The sequence below is a fragment of the Leucoraja erinacea genome, unplaced genomic scaffold (assembly GCF_028641065.1).
Source record: "Leucoraja erinacea ecotype New England unplaced genomic scaffold, Leri_hhj_1 Leri_62S, whole genome shotgun sequence".
Taxonomy (NCBI): domain Eukaryota; kingdom Metazoa; phylum Chordata; class Chondrichthyes; order Rajiformes; family Rajidae; genus Leucoraja; species Leucoraja erinaceus.
Genome location: NW_026576542.1, coordinates 461,402 through 475,856, shown reverse-complemented (window position 1 = coordinate 475,856; position 14,455 = coordinate 461,402). Strand labels below are relative to the sequence as shown.

Below are 14,455 nucleotides of genomic sequence, written 5' to 3'. Positions count from 1 at the left end.
TAAATGGGGCATCTTGGTCGACATGGGCAAATTGGGATGAAAGGACTGCTTCCATGCTGCGTGACTCGAAAAATACTTTCTATTGAGATCACTTTTGGATTTCTCCAGTAAATGCATTGTTTGATCCTACTGTTTTGACAGCATTAGTTCAGTGAATGAAAAACATTTATATTGGCTTTTGAAGAGCAATCTGCCAAAAAAAGTAAAACTGGTTTACACAAGGACACAAAGTGCTGGAGTAACTCAGCGGGTGAGGGTGCATCTCTGGAGAACATGGATAGATGACGTTTCGGGTCGGGACCCTTCTTCCAACTGAAAAAAATAGAATTGAATGACTAACCATGAGTAAAATAATACTTAGAATTAAAGATAGACACAAAATGCTGGAGTAACTCAGGCAACATCACTGGAGAGAAGGAATGGGTGGCGTTTCAGGTCGAGACCCTTCTTCAGACCAAAATAAAGGTGTGTCTGAAGAGGGGTCTCGACCCAAAACGTCACCATTCATTTTCTCCATAGATGCTACCTGTCCTGCCGAGTTACTCAACGGGTGAGGCAGCATCTATGGAGCGAAGGAAATAGGCAACGTTTCTGGTCGAGACCCTTCTTCAGACTAATGTGAGGGTGGGGGCGGGAAGAAGAAAGGAAGAGGTGGAACCAGTGGGCTGAGGGAGAGCTGAGAAGGGGAGGAGAAAGTAGGGACTACCTGAAATTAGAGAAGTCAATGTTCATACCGCTGGGGTGCAAACAGCCCAAGCGAAATATGAGGTACTGTTCCTCCTATTTACGGTGGGCCTCACTCTGGCCAGGGAGGCGGCTCTGGACAGAAAGGTCGGATTCGGAATGGGAGGGGGAGCCACGGATAGGTGCGAGTGACTGGGACATTGTAGCCATGACTAAAACCTGGTTAAGGAAGGGGTAGGACTGGCAGCTCAATGTTCCGGGGTATAGGAGCTTGACGAGAGACAGGGGTGATGGAAAAAAGAGGAGGGGTTGCATTGGTGGTTAAGGAGGATGTCACGGATGTGTTCAGAGGTGACATTACGGACAATTCGTCTAGTGAGGCTATATGGGTGGAGTTAAGGAACAAGAAAGGGATGCTCACCCTATTGGAGCTGTACTACAGACCCCCGAATGGTCAACGGGAATTGGAAGAACAAATATGCCAGGAGATTGCAGACAGCTGCAGTTCAACTAGGGTTGTTGTGGACGATTTTAACTTTCTAAATATAGACTGGGAAAATCATAGAGTAAAGGGTTTAAATGGGGTGCAATTCCTCAAAAGTCTTCAGGAGAGTTTTCTTAAGCAGTATGTAGAGTCCCCCACATGTGAGAGGGCAATGCTGGATCTAGTATTGGGAAATTAGGAAGGGCAAGCTAATGAAGTGTTTGTGGAGGAGCCTTTTGGGACCAGTGACCACAGTTCGATTAGGTTTAAGGTAGTTATGGATAGGGATGGAGAGGGTCCACGTGTTCAAATACTCAATTGGGGTAAGGCCAACTTTGAGGGTATGAGAGAAGGTCTCGCTCAAGTTGACTGGAGCAGGATATTTGACGGGAAAGGAACATCGGCCAAGTGGGATGTTTTTAAAAAATGTGCTGAGGAAAGCTCAGGATATGTACATCACTGTGAGAGTAAAGGGCAAAGCAGGCAAACGTACAGAAGCTTGGCTGACGAGGGAAATTGAGGCGTTGGTCAAAAACAAGAAGGATGCATGGGACAGGTATAGGCAGCTGGGATCAAGTGCATCCCTGGAGGAGTTTCGGGAACTAAGGAGTAAACTGATAAAGGAGATCAGAAGGGCAAAAAAGAGCCAGGAGATAGCTCTGGCAAGTGGCATTAAGGACAATCCCAAAAGATTTCATAAATACATAAGGGGGAAAAGGGTAACTAGAGAGAGAGTGTGACCTCTTAGGAATCAAAGCGGTCAGCTCTGTGTGGAGCCACAGGAGATGGGCAAGTTCCTCAATGAGTATTTCTCCTCTATATTTACCGAGGAGAAAGACAGTCGGACAGAGGAACTTGGGGCAGTCAATGGAAGTGTCTTAAGAACAGTCAGTGTTACCGTCAAAGAAGTACTGAAGGTACTGTTATGTATGAAGGTGGACAAATCTCGAGTGACAGATATATTCGAGGACATTGCAGGAAACTAGAGAGGAAATTGCAGGAGCCCTGCTTGAAATTTACGAGTCATCCTTAAATACAGGAGAGGTGCCAGAAGACTGGAAGGTGGCAAATGTTGTGTCTCTGTTCAAGAAGGGCTGCAGAGAAAATGCTGGGAATTATAGGCCGGTGAACTTAATATCTGTAGTTAGAAAGTTATTAGAGAGTATATTCTGGGAGATAGGTTATACAGGTATTTGGATGGGCAAGGGCTGATTAGGGATAGACAGTGTGGTTTTGTATGTGGGAGGTCATGTCTCACAAATCTGATTGATATTTTTGAAGATGTGGCCAAAATGGTCGATGAGGGCAGAGCTGTGGATGTTGTGTACATGGATTTCAGTAAGGCGTTCAACAAGGTTCTGTATGGTAGGCTGCTCTGGAAGGTTAGATCGCATGGCATCCAAGGAGAGATAGCTGAATGGATAGCAAATTGGCTCCATGGAAGGAAGCAGAAGGTGATGGTGGGAGGTTGCTTCTCAGACTGGAGGCCTGTGACTAGCGGTGTGCCTCAGGGTTCAGTGCTGGGCCCGTTACTGTTTGTCATCTTCTACATCAATATTTTGGATGAGAACATACAGGGCAAGATTAGCAAGTTTGCTGATGATACAAAAGTGAGTGGTTTTGCCGATAGTGAAGATGGTTGTGAACGATTGCAGCAGGATCTGGATCGATTGGCCAGGTGGGTGGAGGAATGGTTGATGGAATTTAATACAGAGAAGTGTGAGTTGTTACATTTTGGGATGTCGAGCAAGGGCAGGACCTACACAGTAAATGGTAGGCCTCTGGGTAGTTTTGTAGAGCAGAGGGATCTAGGAGTACAGGTGCATGGTTCCTTGAAGCTGCCAGAGGAAGTAGATGAGGCTGGGTCCATCCCATCGTTTAAGAAACAGTTAGACAGGTACATGGATGGGACAGGTTTGGAGGGATATAGACCAAGCGCAGGCAAGTAGGACTAGTGTAGGGGGGGATATTGTTGGCTGGTGTGGGCAAGTTGTGCCAAAGGGCCTGTTTACATACCGTATCACTCTATGACTCTATTGCCAAGATTCTGCTAACCTGACTGAAAGCCATGTCAAATATGGTAGAAATAAGGAACATGCAGGTGCTGGTTAACAAAAAACACAAAGCCTTGGAGTAAATTAAGGGGGTCAGGCAGCATCTCTCGAGAACATGAATATGGACTTACAGATGTTCTCCAGAGATATGCACGTTCTTTTATATTGCCTGACCCGCTGAGTTACTCTGGCACTTTGTGTCCTTTTTTAAAACCAAACATGTTTTTTTTTCAAAATAAACCAGCACCTACATGCAGTTGCTCGTTTTTTCTGCAAATGTGGAGTTAGTTTGCAGCAGTTGTCGTACAAGACATAAATTTCGTTAAATTGGCCTGGGCCTGTAATGATTATGAGATCAAATTAGGAACTCTTTCATTATCTTTTTTTAAATATGAAAGAACGTACATAGAACTGTCATCTGGTACTGCACATATCCCAATGATATCTGCACACAAATAGGATTTTGTCAGTGCAGAAGATGAATCCATTGGGAATTCACCACACTCCATGTGTAGAAAGGTACCAGCGCTCAATGCAATTGTGCCTTTAAAAGACCAATAAATGATGTGCTGGATATCCTCCACTGTCATACTGAAGACTTGTGCTCCAGTAATAACTGTCCCTCTAGCCACGCAGTTCCAGGACTGTTATTACACAAGCATCTACTTTACAAGATGGAAACTGCCCAGGTATTTACTATTCATGACTATTCATGTTGAACAGGATAAAACCATTCCAACCTGCTCATCGATGTCCAATTTAGTTTTTTAGCAGGATCACCCAGTTCTACACTGCATGGCAGGCTCGGTCAAAAGAACTGAACTGAGGAAGTGAAGTGAGAGGGACTGCTCTTGGTATCAAGGCAGCATTTGACTGAACATAGCATCAAGGAAGTCAGGTAGAACTGAAGCCAAAGGGCATTAACTAGTAAGGAATGGATGGATGAGTAGTAGCTGGGAGGAAACATCTAGGTCCGAAGAAATTACTGGAAGAGTTCCTCAGCCGAGATGAGTGTGAGTTTAGCTTATTGACACGTGTACAGTGTGAAAAGGTTTTGTGGTGTGCTAACTAGTAAGTGGAAAGGCAATATATGATTACAATCAAGCCATTTACAGTGTACAGATACACAAGGAAATAACGTGAATAACGTTTAGTGCAAGATAAAACCAGTAAACTCTGATCAAAGATAGTCTGAGGATCTCCAATGAAGTAGATAGTAGTTCAGGACTGATCTCTAATTGTGGTTCAGTTGCCTGATAACAGCTGGGAAGAAACTGTCCCTGAATCTGGAGGTGTGCGTTTTCACACTTCTGTACCTTTTGCCCGATGGGAGAGGGAAGAAGATGGAGTGGCAAAGGTGCGTCTCATCCTTAATTATGCTGCTGGCCTTGCCGAGGCAGCGTGAGGTTGCAATGAAGTCAATGGATGGGAGCTTGATCTGTGTGATGGTCTGGGCTGCATCCACAATGCTCTGCAATTTCTTGTGGTCTTGGATGGAGCTGTTCCCAAACCGTGCTGTGATGCATCCCGATAAAATGCTTTCCACGGCGCATGCTAGTGACAAGTATCCTAACTACAGCCATCCATTGCTGTTTCTTCAAGTAGGCCACCCCCAACATGTCAAGAAAACTGGACAAGGGGAGGGTGGGAAAAAGCAGGATACAGGTGAGGAGAATTTTTTTTTTGGAAAACTTGGTGAAAGTTTCATCACTAGGACAGCTGCAGTGGTTAAAGGCAGTACCTTACCACCGCCTTCTAAAGCGGGGATTCCCAACCTTTATTGTCCTGTTTACCCCTGGCAACTTTAATAGCACATAACAATGTTATCTATACATAACTAAAGCTCTGATCATGTGCTCTTCCGGTTTGCGCAGTTTTTCTATTTGCGCAAAAGCGGTATGCGATAGCGCTACGATTTTTTGTCAGCTCACTCACCGTTCTGCAGATTTGTTCCGATCGGTAGTATATTGTAAAAGTTAGTGAGGTTTAAAAATCTTTAAAACCACGCGTGCGCTGGTCGATCTCCTCTCCTGCCAGTCAGCGCTGCGCGGATTAGTCTCTTCTCTTGTCACTTCGCGGGATGGTCCACCCCTTCCTGCGCCATCACGTCATTAGTGGAGCTGAGGGACGCTGTGGTTGGCCGGCGGAGGTCTCCAACCGGGCACAATTTTCTGAGGGACCGGAAGTGGCGGGGTGTGGAGACGTGGATGTCGCCAAACAGAAAGCAGCGAATCTGATCCTGGCGGGGGACAGCATCCATCACCCGCTGTGAGTTCCAAATGCACCGCCATTGCAACGCCCCGCAGCTCCCGCCCCTTCCCCTCTGGTCCCCCTACCCCGTGGCACTTCCCCAGTAATTTCTACGAGCTCTCCCCCGCCCACACGCTAGCGCGGCCCTAGCTGCTGCTGCTTCCGGGCTGAGCCGAGGCCTGGCTCTGAGGGTGCTGCCGGCTGATGCTCCTCAGAGGCACGCAAGAAGGGAGAGGAGGGCTATGGGTGAGTCGTGGAATACTGTGTTGGGGGACCAAGTCTCCTGTGTGACAGGGACCCAACTGGTCCCACTTAGTCTAGCTTCACTTATTTATGAACTAATGATTAACAAATACCAGTACCAAACACAGTCAGTCAATGAGAAAAAATATGTACAAATCCACAGTCGACAAATTTACCCCAGGTTGGGAACCCTTCTTATAAATAGTAAATAGAAATGGGAAGGCAGCACTGGTCATGACGGCAATTATTAGTATCCAAATAAAATCAAAAATTGACCTTTTGAGGGCATCTTCAGTTTCAGAAGTACATGTATATTCCATTTACAGGATGTTTTGATAAATGTTTTTTATTATTCATTTTAAGGATGTGGCCATTTCAGTATTTTTTTTCTATTCTATTGCCCTTGATAAAAAAAGTGGCATGTCATCTTCTGCAGTCATCTATTGCACGTACACCCAGTACTGTTGATCAATGAATTGTAGAATTTAGGCCCCACAATGATGGAAGACTGGCAATTGATTGAAAGATTGAATGATACAGTATCGAAACAGGTGCTTCGGAACACCAAGTCCACACTGTCCACTGCGCACCCGCTTAGACTAGTTCTACATTATTGCACTTTTGCATCCAATCCCAACACACCAGCAGAGGCCAATTAACCTACAAATCTGCATTTCTTTGGAATGTGTAGAGAGGGTGGCGGATTTCCACTTCGTGGGAATCCATATTGAGGAGGACCTGACGTGGAGCGTGAACACCACTGCGCTGCTGAAAAAGGTCCAGCAGAGACTGCACTTCCTGAGGGTGCTCAGGAAGAATAACATCAATCAGAGACTGCTGCTGTCCTTTTATCGGTGCTCCATTGAGAGCATCCTAACATACTGTGTATGCGTATGGTACACCAGCTGCATAGCGGCTCAGAGGAAAGCGCTCCAGAGGGCCATTGACAACGCCCAGAGGATTGTCGGCTGCCCTCTCCTTACCTTGGAGGATTTACACAGTTCCTGCTGCACCAAAAAATCCCAGAGCATCATAAAGGACATTTCCCACCCCGGACACTCCCTGTTTGAACTGTTGCCGTCAGGCAGACGGTACAGATCTACAAGGACAAGGACAAACAGACTTAAAAACTGTTTTTGCCCCACTGCTATAAAGGCACTAAATGTAGCCGCCAAGGAATGCAGGGGCGAGACATACTAAGGGACTGTGCTACACTGAAATCAACAGAAGGATGTAGGGTTGGGTGTTTATGCGTGCTATTTTCATGATATTTATTTTAGTTGTTTATCTTTTAATATTTTACCTTGTATGTATCGTTAGCTTTTAGAAATGTTTGAATGGTGCACTGACTGGCTGACATTTTTAAATTTCGTTGTACATGGTTCATGTTACAATGGCAATAAAGAAACTATTCTATTCTATTCTACTCTATTCTCTTCTATTCTATGAGAGGAAATCGGAGCACCTGGAGGATACCCATGTGGTCATAGGGAGAATGTGCAAACTCCACACAGACAGCACCCAAGGTTCGGATTGCACCCGAGTCTCTAGCGCTGAGAGGCAGCATCTCTACCAGCTGCACCATTGTGTCGTACATGATATATTTTCAAGTGTGGGTGGCATGCAATTTTGAGGGGAACCTGCAGAGGTGGCAACTGCTATCACTATCCTCCTTAATGGAAGAGGTTGGGTTTGCAAGGTGCTTATCGCCTATGCAAGTTATTGCAGTATATTTTACATGCAGGACACCTGCAGACACAATGCACTGATGGTAAGGGAGTAATTGCTTCAGGTGATGCTTGGTGGCTTATCAAGTCAGCTCCTTGGTCCTGGTTGTTGTGTGGCATTCATCACAATTCTCAATACAATATTTAATCTCTATAAAATCATTGTGCAGCACAATCACGTTGTTTTAACATAAAGCCACAGGAGAGTGGATATTTAAGGTTGGATGCTGTGGTGGGCAGACAGTCGGAAGTGATAAATTCAGAGATGGTCTGTGATATAATGGCCTGGTGCTCACTTGTGGGATCATGATCCAAGGGGAAGTTGGAGGTGTATGAGAGTTGTCGCTTAGCGTCAGCTCGCCAGATTACCACGGCACCTCCATTGTCGGCAGGTTTGATGATAATTTCGGGGTTGTTGCAGAGTGCGAGGAGGGTTTACGTTTGGAGGGGGTGAGATTAGAGTAAGGAGAGTGGAAAAGTTAAGATGATTGATATCACGCCAGCAATTAGAATGAAAAGGTCTAAAGCAGGTAGAAGGCCATCCGAGGGAGTCCAAGAGGAGGGTGATCTTTGGGGACGGGAGAAGGGGTCATCAGAATCCAGCATTTTGGGTTTATATTGCTACAGATCGTGGATGGAGCAAGTGAACAACATCCGTCAATGCGCAGGAAATGGTATCACGTGTCAGTTCATCACCGAAGCAAGAATGCTGTTATTTTATGCATAGCCAAACAAGGCACCCTACATTTGCAAACCACTAATCTAGGCATTGACACAGCAATTAGGCACAATGTCCAAAATGGAGCAGCCACAGAACACTAAAAAGATAATACATCAAAAATTCAAATCAACTTTGACCATGGGTAGGATTCCATAGCACCAAATTAAAATTAAAAACTGCAGATGCTGTAAATTGGAAAAAAAACATAAGTGCTGGAAATTCTCAGCAGGCTTTGAGTGTTTGCAGCATTTTCTGCTTTGTACTTCCCTGGCTCCTCCATTAAATACTTGTTTTTATCTCAAGCAGTCCTAATGGATTTAGCCTGGACTTGTCGATTCTGATGAGCACCAAGGCCAATCACAAGCTCATCCAAGACTGGAGTAGGAGTTGGTTCCACATAGAAACATAGAAAATAGGTGCAGGAATAGGCCATTCGACCATTTGAGCCAGCACAGCCATTCAATACGATCATGGCTGATCATCCAGAATCAGTACCCTGTTCCTGCTCTTTCCCCATATCCCTTGATTCCGTTAGCCCTAAGAGCTACATCCAACTCTCTCTTGAATGCATCCAGTGAATTGGGCTCCGATGCCTTCCATGGCAGAGAATTCCACAGATTCACAAATCTCTGGGTGAAAAGGTTTTTCCTCATCTTAGTCCTCTCTCAGTCCAGGCTAGTAGTTAGTGAGGTTGTATGTGCCGTCTGTCACTTACCATGGGCATCCCGTGCTTTTGATGCATGGTCAGGGTTCTCAACACCATTCTGAAGTGTTTCTTCTTCACAATGAGCGATTGTGGGCCAAAGGATTCCAGGAATGAGTCGGGATATGATCTTCTCCCACAATAGAGTTCAAAATAGAGGCTTTTATCGCCGGAATTTGGTATCAGGCAGATGCACAACATTGCTTGATGGAGTCTATTTAGGCAGCACAGTAGTTCAGCAGTAGAGTTGCTTGCCTCACAGCACCAGAGACCTGGGTTCGATCCCGACCTCGGATGCTGTCTGTGTGGAGTTTGCACGTTCTTCCTGTGACCACATGGGCTTTCTCTGAGTGCTCGGTTTTCTCCCACATCCCAAAAGGCGTGCGGGTTTGTAGATTAATTTGCTTCTGCAAATTGCCCCAGTATGTAGGACGCGAAAGTGGGATAACATAGAACTAGTGTGAATGAATGATCGACGATCAGCATGGACTCGGTGGGCCGAAGGGCCTGTTTCCATGCTGTATCTCTAAACTATCTCTAAACAATAATTAGGGCCTCAGTTCTGGGTATGTTCGCCTGGGAAATGATGTGGATGTTGTTTTGCTGATCCTTCCAGAGAAATTTGCAGACATAGTGGAACTCTCTGCCACAGAGGGTAGTTGAGGCCAGTTCATTGGCTATATTTAAGAGGGAGTTAGATGTGGCCCTTGTGGCTAAGGGTATGGAGAGAAGGCAGGTACGGGATACTGAGTTGGATGATCAGCCATGATCATATTGAATGGCGGTGCAGGCTCGAAGGGCCGAATGGCCTACTCCTGCACCTAATTTCTATGTTTCTATGTTTCTATAGTTTTCTTTCCAAATACCTTGAGATACCAGATGTATGTGGCACTGGTTTTAGAAGCATTTGGGAAGACAGGGATCAGTCCTATCCAGCAAACCATAAATGTTGTCTCAGTTTGAGGTTCAGATATTTGTATTGTTCAATCGATCAAAGGTTAGGGGGCATATAGGGGGCGCCGTCCAGTTGACAGCCTGCAGCTGTCCGTCGTTTCACTCCTTTTTTGTATTTTCAGTATGTAAAAAGTTTTGTTTGGAGGTCTAATCTTTTTATATGTGTGTGTGTGGTGGGGGGGGGGGGGGGGGGGGGGGTAAAGGGGAACTGCATTTCTCAGTCCCTACCTGGTTGGAGAGGCGGCTTTTCTCCGAAACGCATCTTCGCCCCGTCCTCGCGGCCTACCATCGGGACTGGAGCGGTGTTTCCTGTCGGGACCGGCCAGAACCTCGGCTTCGGCGGCGGCACAGCGCTGGAGTGCCATCATGGAGCGGGCGATGCCTTGCCCGGGTCCCCGTGCTGGAGCTACCGAATGCTAAGTCCGCGATTGAAACATCGCGGAGCTGCGGGGTCTGTGGAGCGGCCAGCCGCAGGCGGCGGCACTGACTTTTAACACCGCGGAGCCTGGGATCTCTCGCCAAGATCGCCAGTATTGGAGCTCCGACCAGCGCCATGGTCTCCGGTAAGGAAGCGGTCGTTCCAGGTATTCCAAGCCGCTGAGAGGGTTCTCCCGACGCCGGGGCACCATCATCTGACTAGAGGGCCTGAAACATCGGGCCGCCGTAGCGGCGACTGCGGAGGCCTCAATAGGCCCGACCATGGGTGAAGAAGAGGAAGAGGACTGGACTTTGTGCCTTCCCTCACAGTGGGAACCATTGTCGGGGGATGTTTTTATGTTTAATGTTAAATTCTTCTTTAATGTTGTGTTGTATTCTTATTAGTGTGCTGCAATGGCAACTTGAATTTCACTACACCAATTGGTGTATGTTACAATAAATGAACCTATGAGGTTGTGCTAGCATATTGAAGGCAGTGTTGAATCTGTATGCCTTTACTGAGAGGTTGAGAGATACGGAAAATAGTCCACTTTCCTGTGGCTCGCTGTGAATCATTAGAAGATGGCACAAAGGTACAGCAGAAGCAAGCTGGAAGAAGGACTTGACATTCCAGATGTTGAGTATAAGGCAATCCTCTCAAACTAGTCACGAATGACATTTGCTCTTGAGATTTGGAATATTTGCAGGGCTCCGGTGACCTTGGTTCTAGAGGAGAATCACCATCAGCTGTACAGTTAGCATCATGCTTACATAAAGACACGGTGCCAAAGGTGAGACTATGGATTATTGACATCAGCCTTTCACTGAGAAGCTTCAAGATTTCAGCAAGAAGCCGTCTGCTCTCGAGGCCTTGTTACTTTTGTTGGGGGAGTGTGATCTGCTACTCTGGCTAGACATATTAATGTTGTCCACTCCCATTCAACAGGATGGATATTGCCGAGACATATTTAGTAAGCAGCAAGTGGTGGTGACCCAGCCAACATGTAATCTGCTGGTTACTTCGATCACACTACCTTCCATATTTGGAGTTTGACCCAATTTGGTTTGAATTGGAAATTTGAAATCAGTTCTCAAATTGTAGTCATGTGAAGATGCTTATTAACTTCATGTGCCCTGTGGGGCATTATCCCACTTGACTTAGTAGGTATAACTAGTTGTCTCAGCGTCAGCCCAAACATCAGGGCAGTCACTGTGACGGAGCGGTAGAGTTGATGCCTTACAGCAAAATGAAGCACTGGAGACCCAGGTTCGATCCCGACTACGGGCGCTGTCTGTACGGAGTTTGTACATTCTCCACGTGACCTGCGTGGGTTTTCTCCAAGATCTTTGGTTTCCTCCCACATTCCAAAGACGCACGGGTTTGTAGGTTAATTGGCTTGATAAATGTAAAAAAATTGTCCAGTATAAAATTGTACAATTTCCAGTATGGACTCTTCGGAAGGCACAAGGTAAATGATACAAGGTATAACACGTGAGAGTAAAATCACATGCTAGAGAAATACAGTTAATAGAATTGTATTTTCATAAGGCTTTACACAAATGCTTCAAAGTGCTTCAGAGCCGATTAACATAAGCATAGTGAATGTTAAAATGCAGAACACATGGCATCCTCCATCAAAGCATTTATATAATAACACTAAATTTGGTTTCAGTGATAGCTGAAGCTGAATTGAAAAATCAAAATTAACTTCAAAGTCAAATAAACTGCATTTATTTAAATGCAAGAGGCCTGACGTACAGCCCATGTACCCAGGGATTGGACAGACATATGGTACTGGGATATTATAGCTTATGCAAAAACATTGCTCAAGGAGTGACAGCTCAATGATCTGGGGTGCAAATACTACAGGAGAGATAGAGGTGGAGATAAGAAAAGAGCTGCATTTTTGATGCAAGAGAACATCATGGCAGTTGTTATTGAATCAAAGAGCTATACAGCATGGAAACAACCTTCACCCAACTTGTCTAAGCCAACCAATTTGCTGAATTGAGTTAGTCCTACTTGCATGTATCTGGCCCATAGCCCTCCTAACTTTACCTTTCCATGTAGCTGTCCACATCTCTTTCAAATCTCATAATTGCACCTACCACTTGGCATCTCGGTCCACATAAGCACCATACTCTGGGCAACAAAGTTGTCCATTAAATCTCTACCTTAAACCTGCGTCCTCCAGTTTTAGATTTCCCTATCCTTTATAAAATCAGTCCACGACCTTAGTTTTATGAGAAAAATATCCAGCCTATCCAGACTCCTTATAATTCAAACCCTCCAGACCCGGCAGAAGGATCTCATCCCAAAAGGTCACCCATACCTTCTCTCAAGGGATGCAGCCTGTCCCGCTGAGTTACTCCAACATTTTGTGCCTAACATCCTCATAATCTCCCCTCGATAATATTGATGTACACATACATATAGACTGACTTGGCTGAGTTGTTCCAATATATGCAATGGCAAAACACACAAAATACATGTCTGCATAGTATTAATGTATATAACTACATACACCAACCTGATCAAGTTCTTCCATTATATTCAATGGCAAAACGGAGATGTATAACATTAACATATAACCAGAATGGCAAAAACACATTAGATATCTCTATAATACTAATGTATATACACATAAACTAACCTGACCCAGTTGCTCCAATACATGCAATGATAAAACACATAAGAGATGCCTCTATGTTATTGTACATATACACATGCACTAACCTGACCAAGTCAGTCATGCAGGATCCTACAACCACTATATCATAAGCCGCAGTGTTTGCTGGAATTGACATATTTGTGATGGTTTTTTAAAGCAGACGGAACTGTGACACGGACCGGTGCAGCAACAGTGAACAACTTGGTGCAAGCAAAGGTCAATGCGACCGCGGTTGCAGCAAGACCCCAACCGTAGTTGACTGCCTGACTTTGACAAATATAATGCTTCAACGGGTAGAGACACGGGGAACTGCAGATGCTGGCACCCTGAGCAAAGCACAAAATGCTGCAGGCACTGGGGAAGGGTGGCTGGTCTGTCCGTTCATTCCCTCCCGCACATGCTGCCTGACCCGCTGAGTTACTCCAGCATGTTGTGCTCTGCTGCAACACATGCGGGGAGGGGGGGGGAAGAAGGATACGATTTATTAGTGCATCTGTTTAACAGTCTGTTGCGGGCGGGCAGCAGCGCGGGCAGAGAACGGGTTGTTGGTGCGCGCGCGTCGTCGATCTCCGCTCTTTGGTTTGAATGAGCGCGAGCCGGCGAGTTCGTTGGGGAGGGAGTGAGGACGGAAGCGCGCGCATGCGCGGCCGGTTGGTCGCGTCGCAGAGCTAGACAGAGGTTGAGTGCAGCGTGCCAACGAGAATGCGCATGCGCACGGCCGACTGGCCGACCGCCCGCCCGCCCCGGACCGTTTTAGAGAGGACGAACTCACGCATGCGCAGCCAACTGCTCGAAGGAGCGTGAGTCAGCCAGCGAGCGAGCGAGCGAGCGCGCGCATGCGCGGCCAGCTCCCGGAGTGAGAGGAGAAGCGGCCGACCGTACGCATGCGCGTCTGGTTCAAGCGCGCCGGAGCGTTTGACAGGATCGTTGATCGACGGCGTTGGTGCGCATGCGCGGCCGGCTGTGTATGCGCCGCAACGTTCGCAGGATCACCGCCGGCGAGGTGACGCATGCGCTGAGGGGCCCGGCGTGGGAACGGCGAGGGGGAGGGGGAGGGGCGGGGGGTGCGGAGCGTTTGAACCGGTGGAAAGGGCGCGAGTGGGCGGGTGCCGCGTGTGGATGGGAATCGCCGGGAGGCCTCAAGCAGGTACTCGCGTCGCCGGGGGTGTGTGTGTGTGTACACGTCTTTATTACATGTATTTATCTCTCTCTATATGTGTGTGCGATTAAAACAGCTGATGGCAACCCCTTCCTGCCTGACCGGAGGCCCCAGTCACTGTCCGGTTAGCATGCAATGAGCAATGAGCGATGACCGTGACTGCATCGCATTCTGCTGTAATTAGAGACAGACACAGAGAGAGAGAGGAGTGCAATGCAATAATGGGTGTATGTGGTGCAGCCCACTTGTTTACAAGCCCTGCATGCCGCTTCCTGCATCACAGCCCAGGGCAGGATGGTGCAGATATCCCGGGGGGTGACATCGCCGCAGCTTCACAAGTGACGCAGGTGCCAAGCTCTGCAAAAAAAACCACTTGGAGCTTTATTT

General features: G+C 46.7%; 2 protein-coding genes across 3 annotated transcripts in view; one reads left to right on the top strand and one right to left on the bottom strand.

The window, feature by feature from the left end:
• Positions 1–13,369, bottom strand: part of rbks (ribokinase) — a 166,602-nt gene extending 153,233 nt beyond the window's left edge. The window contains exon 1 of one of the 2 annotated variants that reach the window (XM_055631041.1): positions 12,892–13,369. In XM_055631041.1, coding sequence (XP_055487016.1) covers positions 12,892–12,914 — 23 coding nt within the window. In that variant the 5' untranslated portion in view covers positions 12,915–13,369. The remainder of the gene's footprint in view (positions 1–12,891) is intronic. The other variant, XM_055631040.1, reaches the window with a different exon arrangement.
• Positions 13,370–13,865: 496 nt separating this feature from the next.
• The window catches only part of babam2 (BRISC and BRCA1 A complex member 2), a 181,321-nt gene continuing 180,731 nt past the window's right edge, over positions 13,866–14,455 (top strand). Inside the window, 1 exon segment of the mRNA XM_055631039.1 lies at positions 13,866–13,912. The gene's annotated coding sequence lies outside the window, so the exon portion shown is untranslated.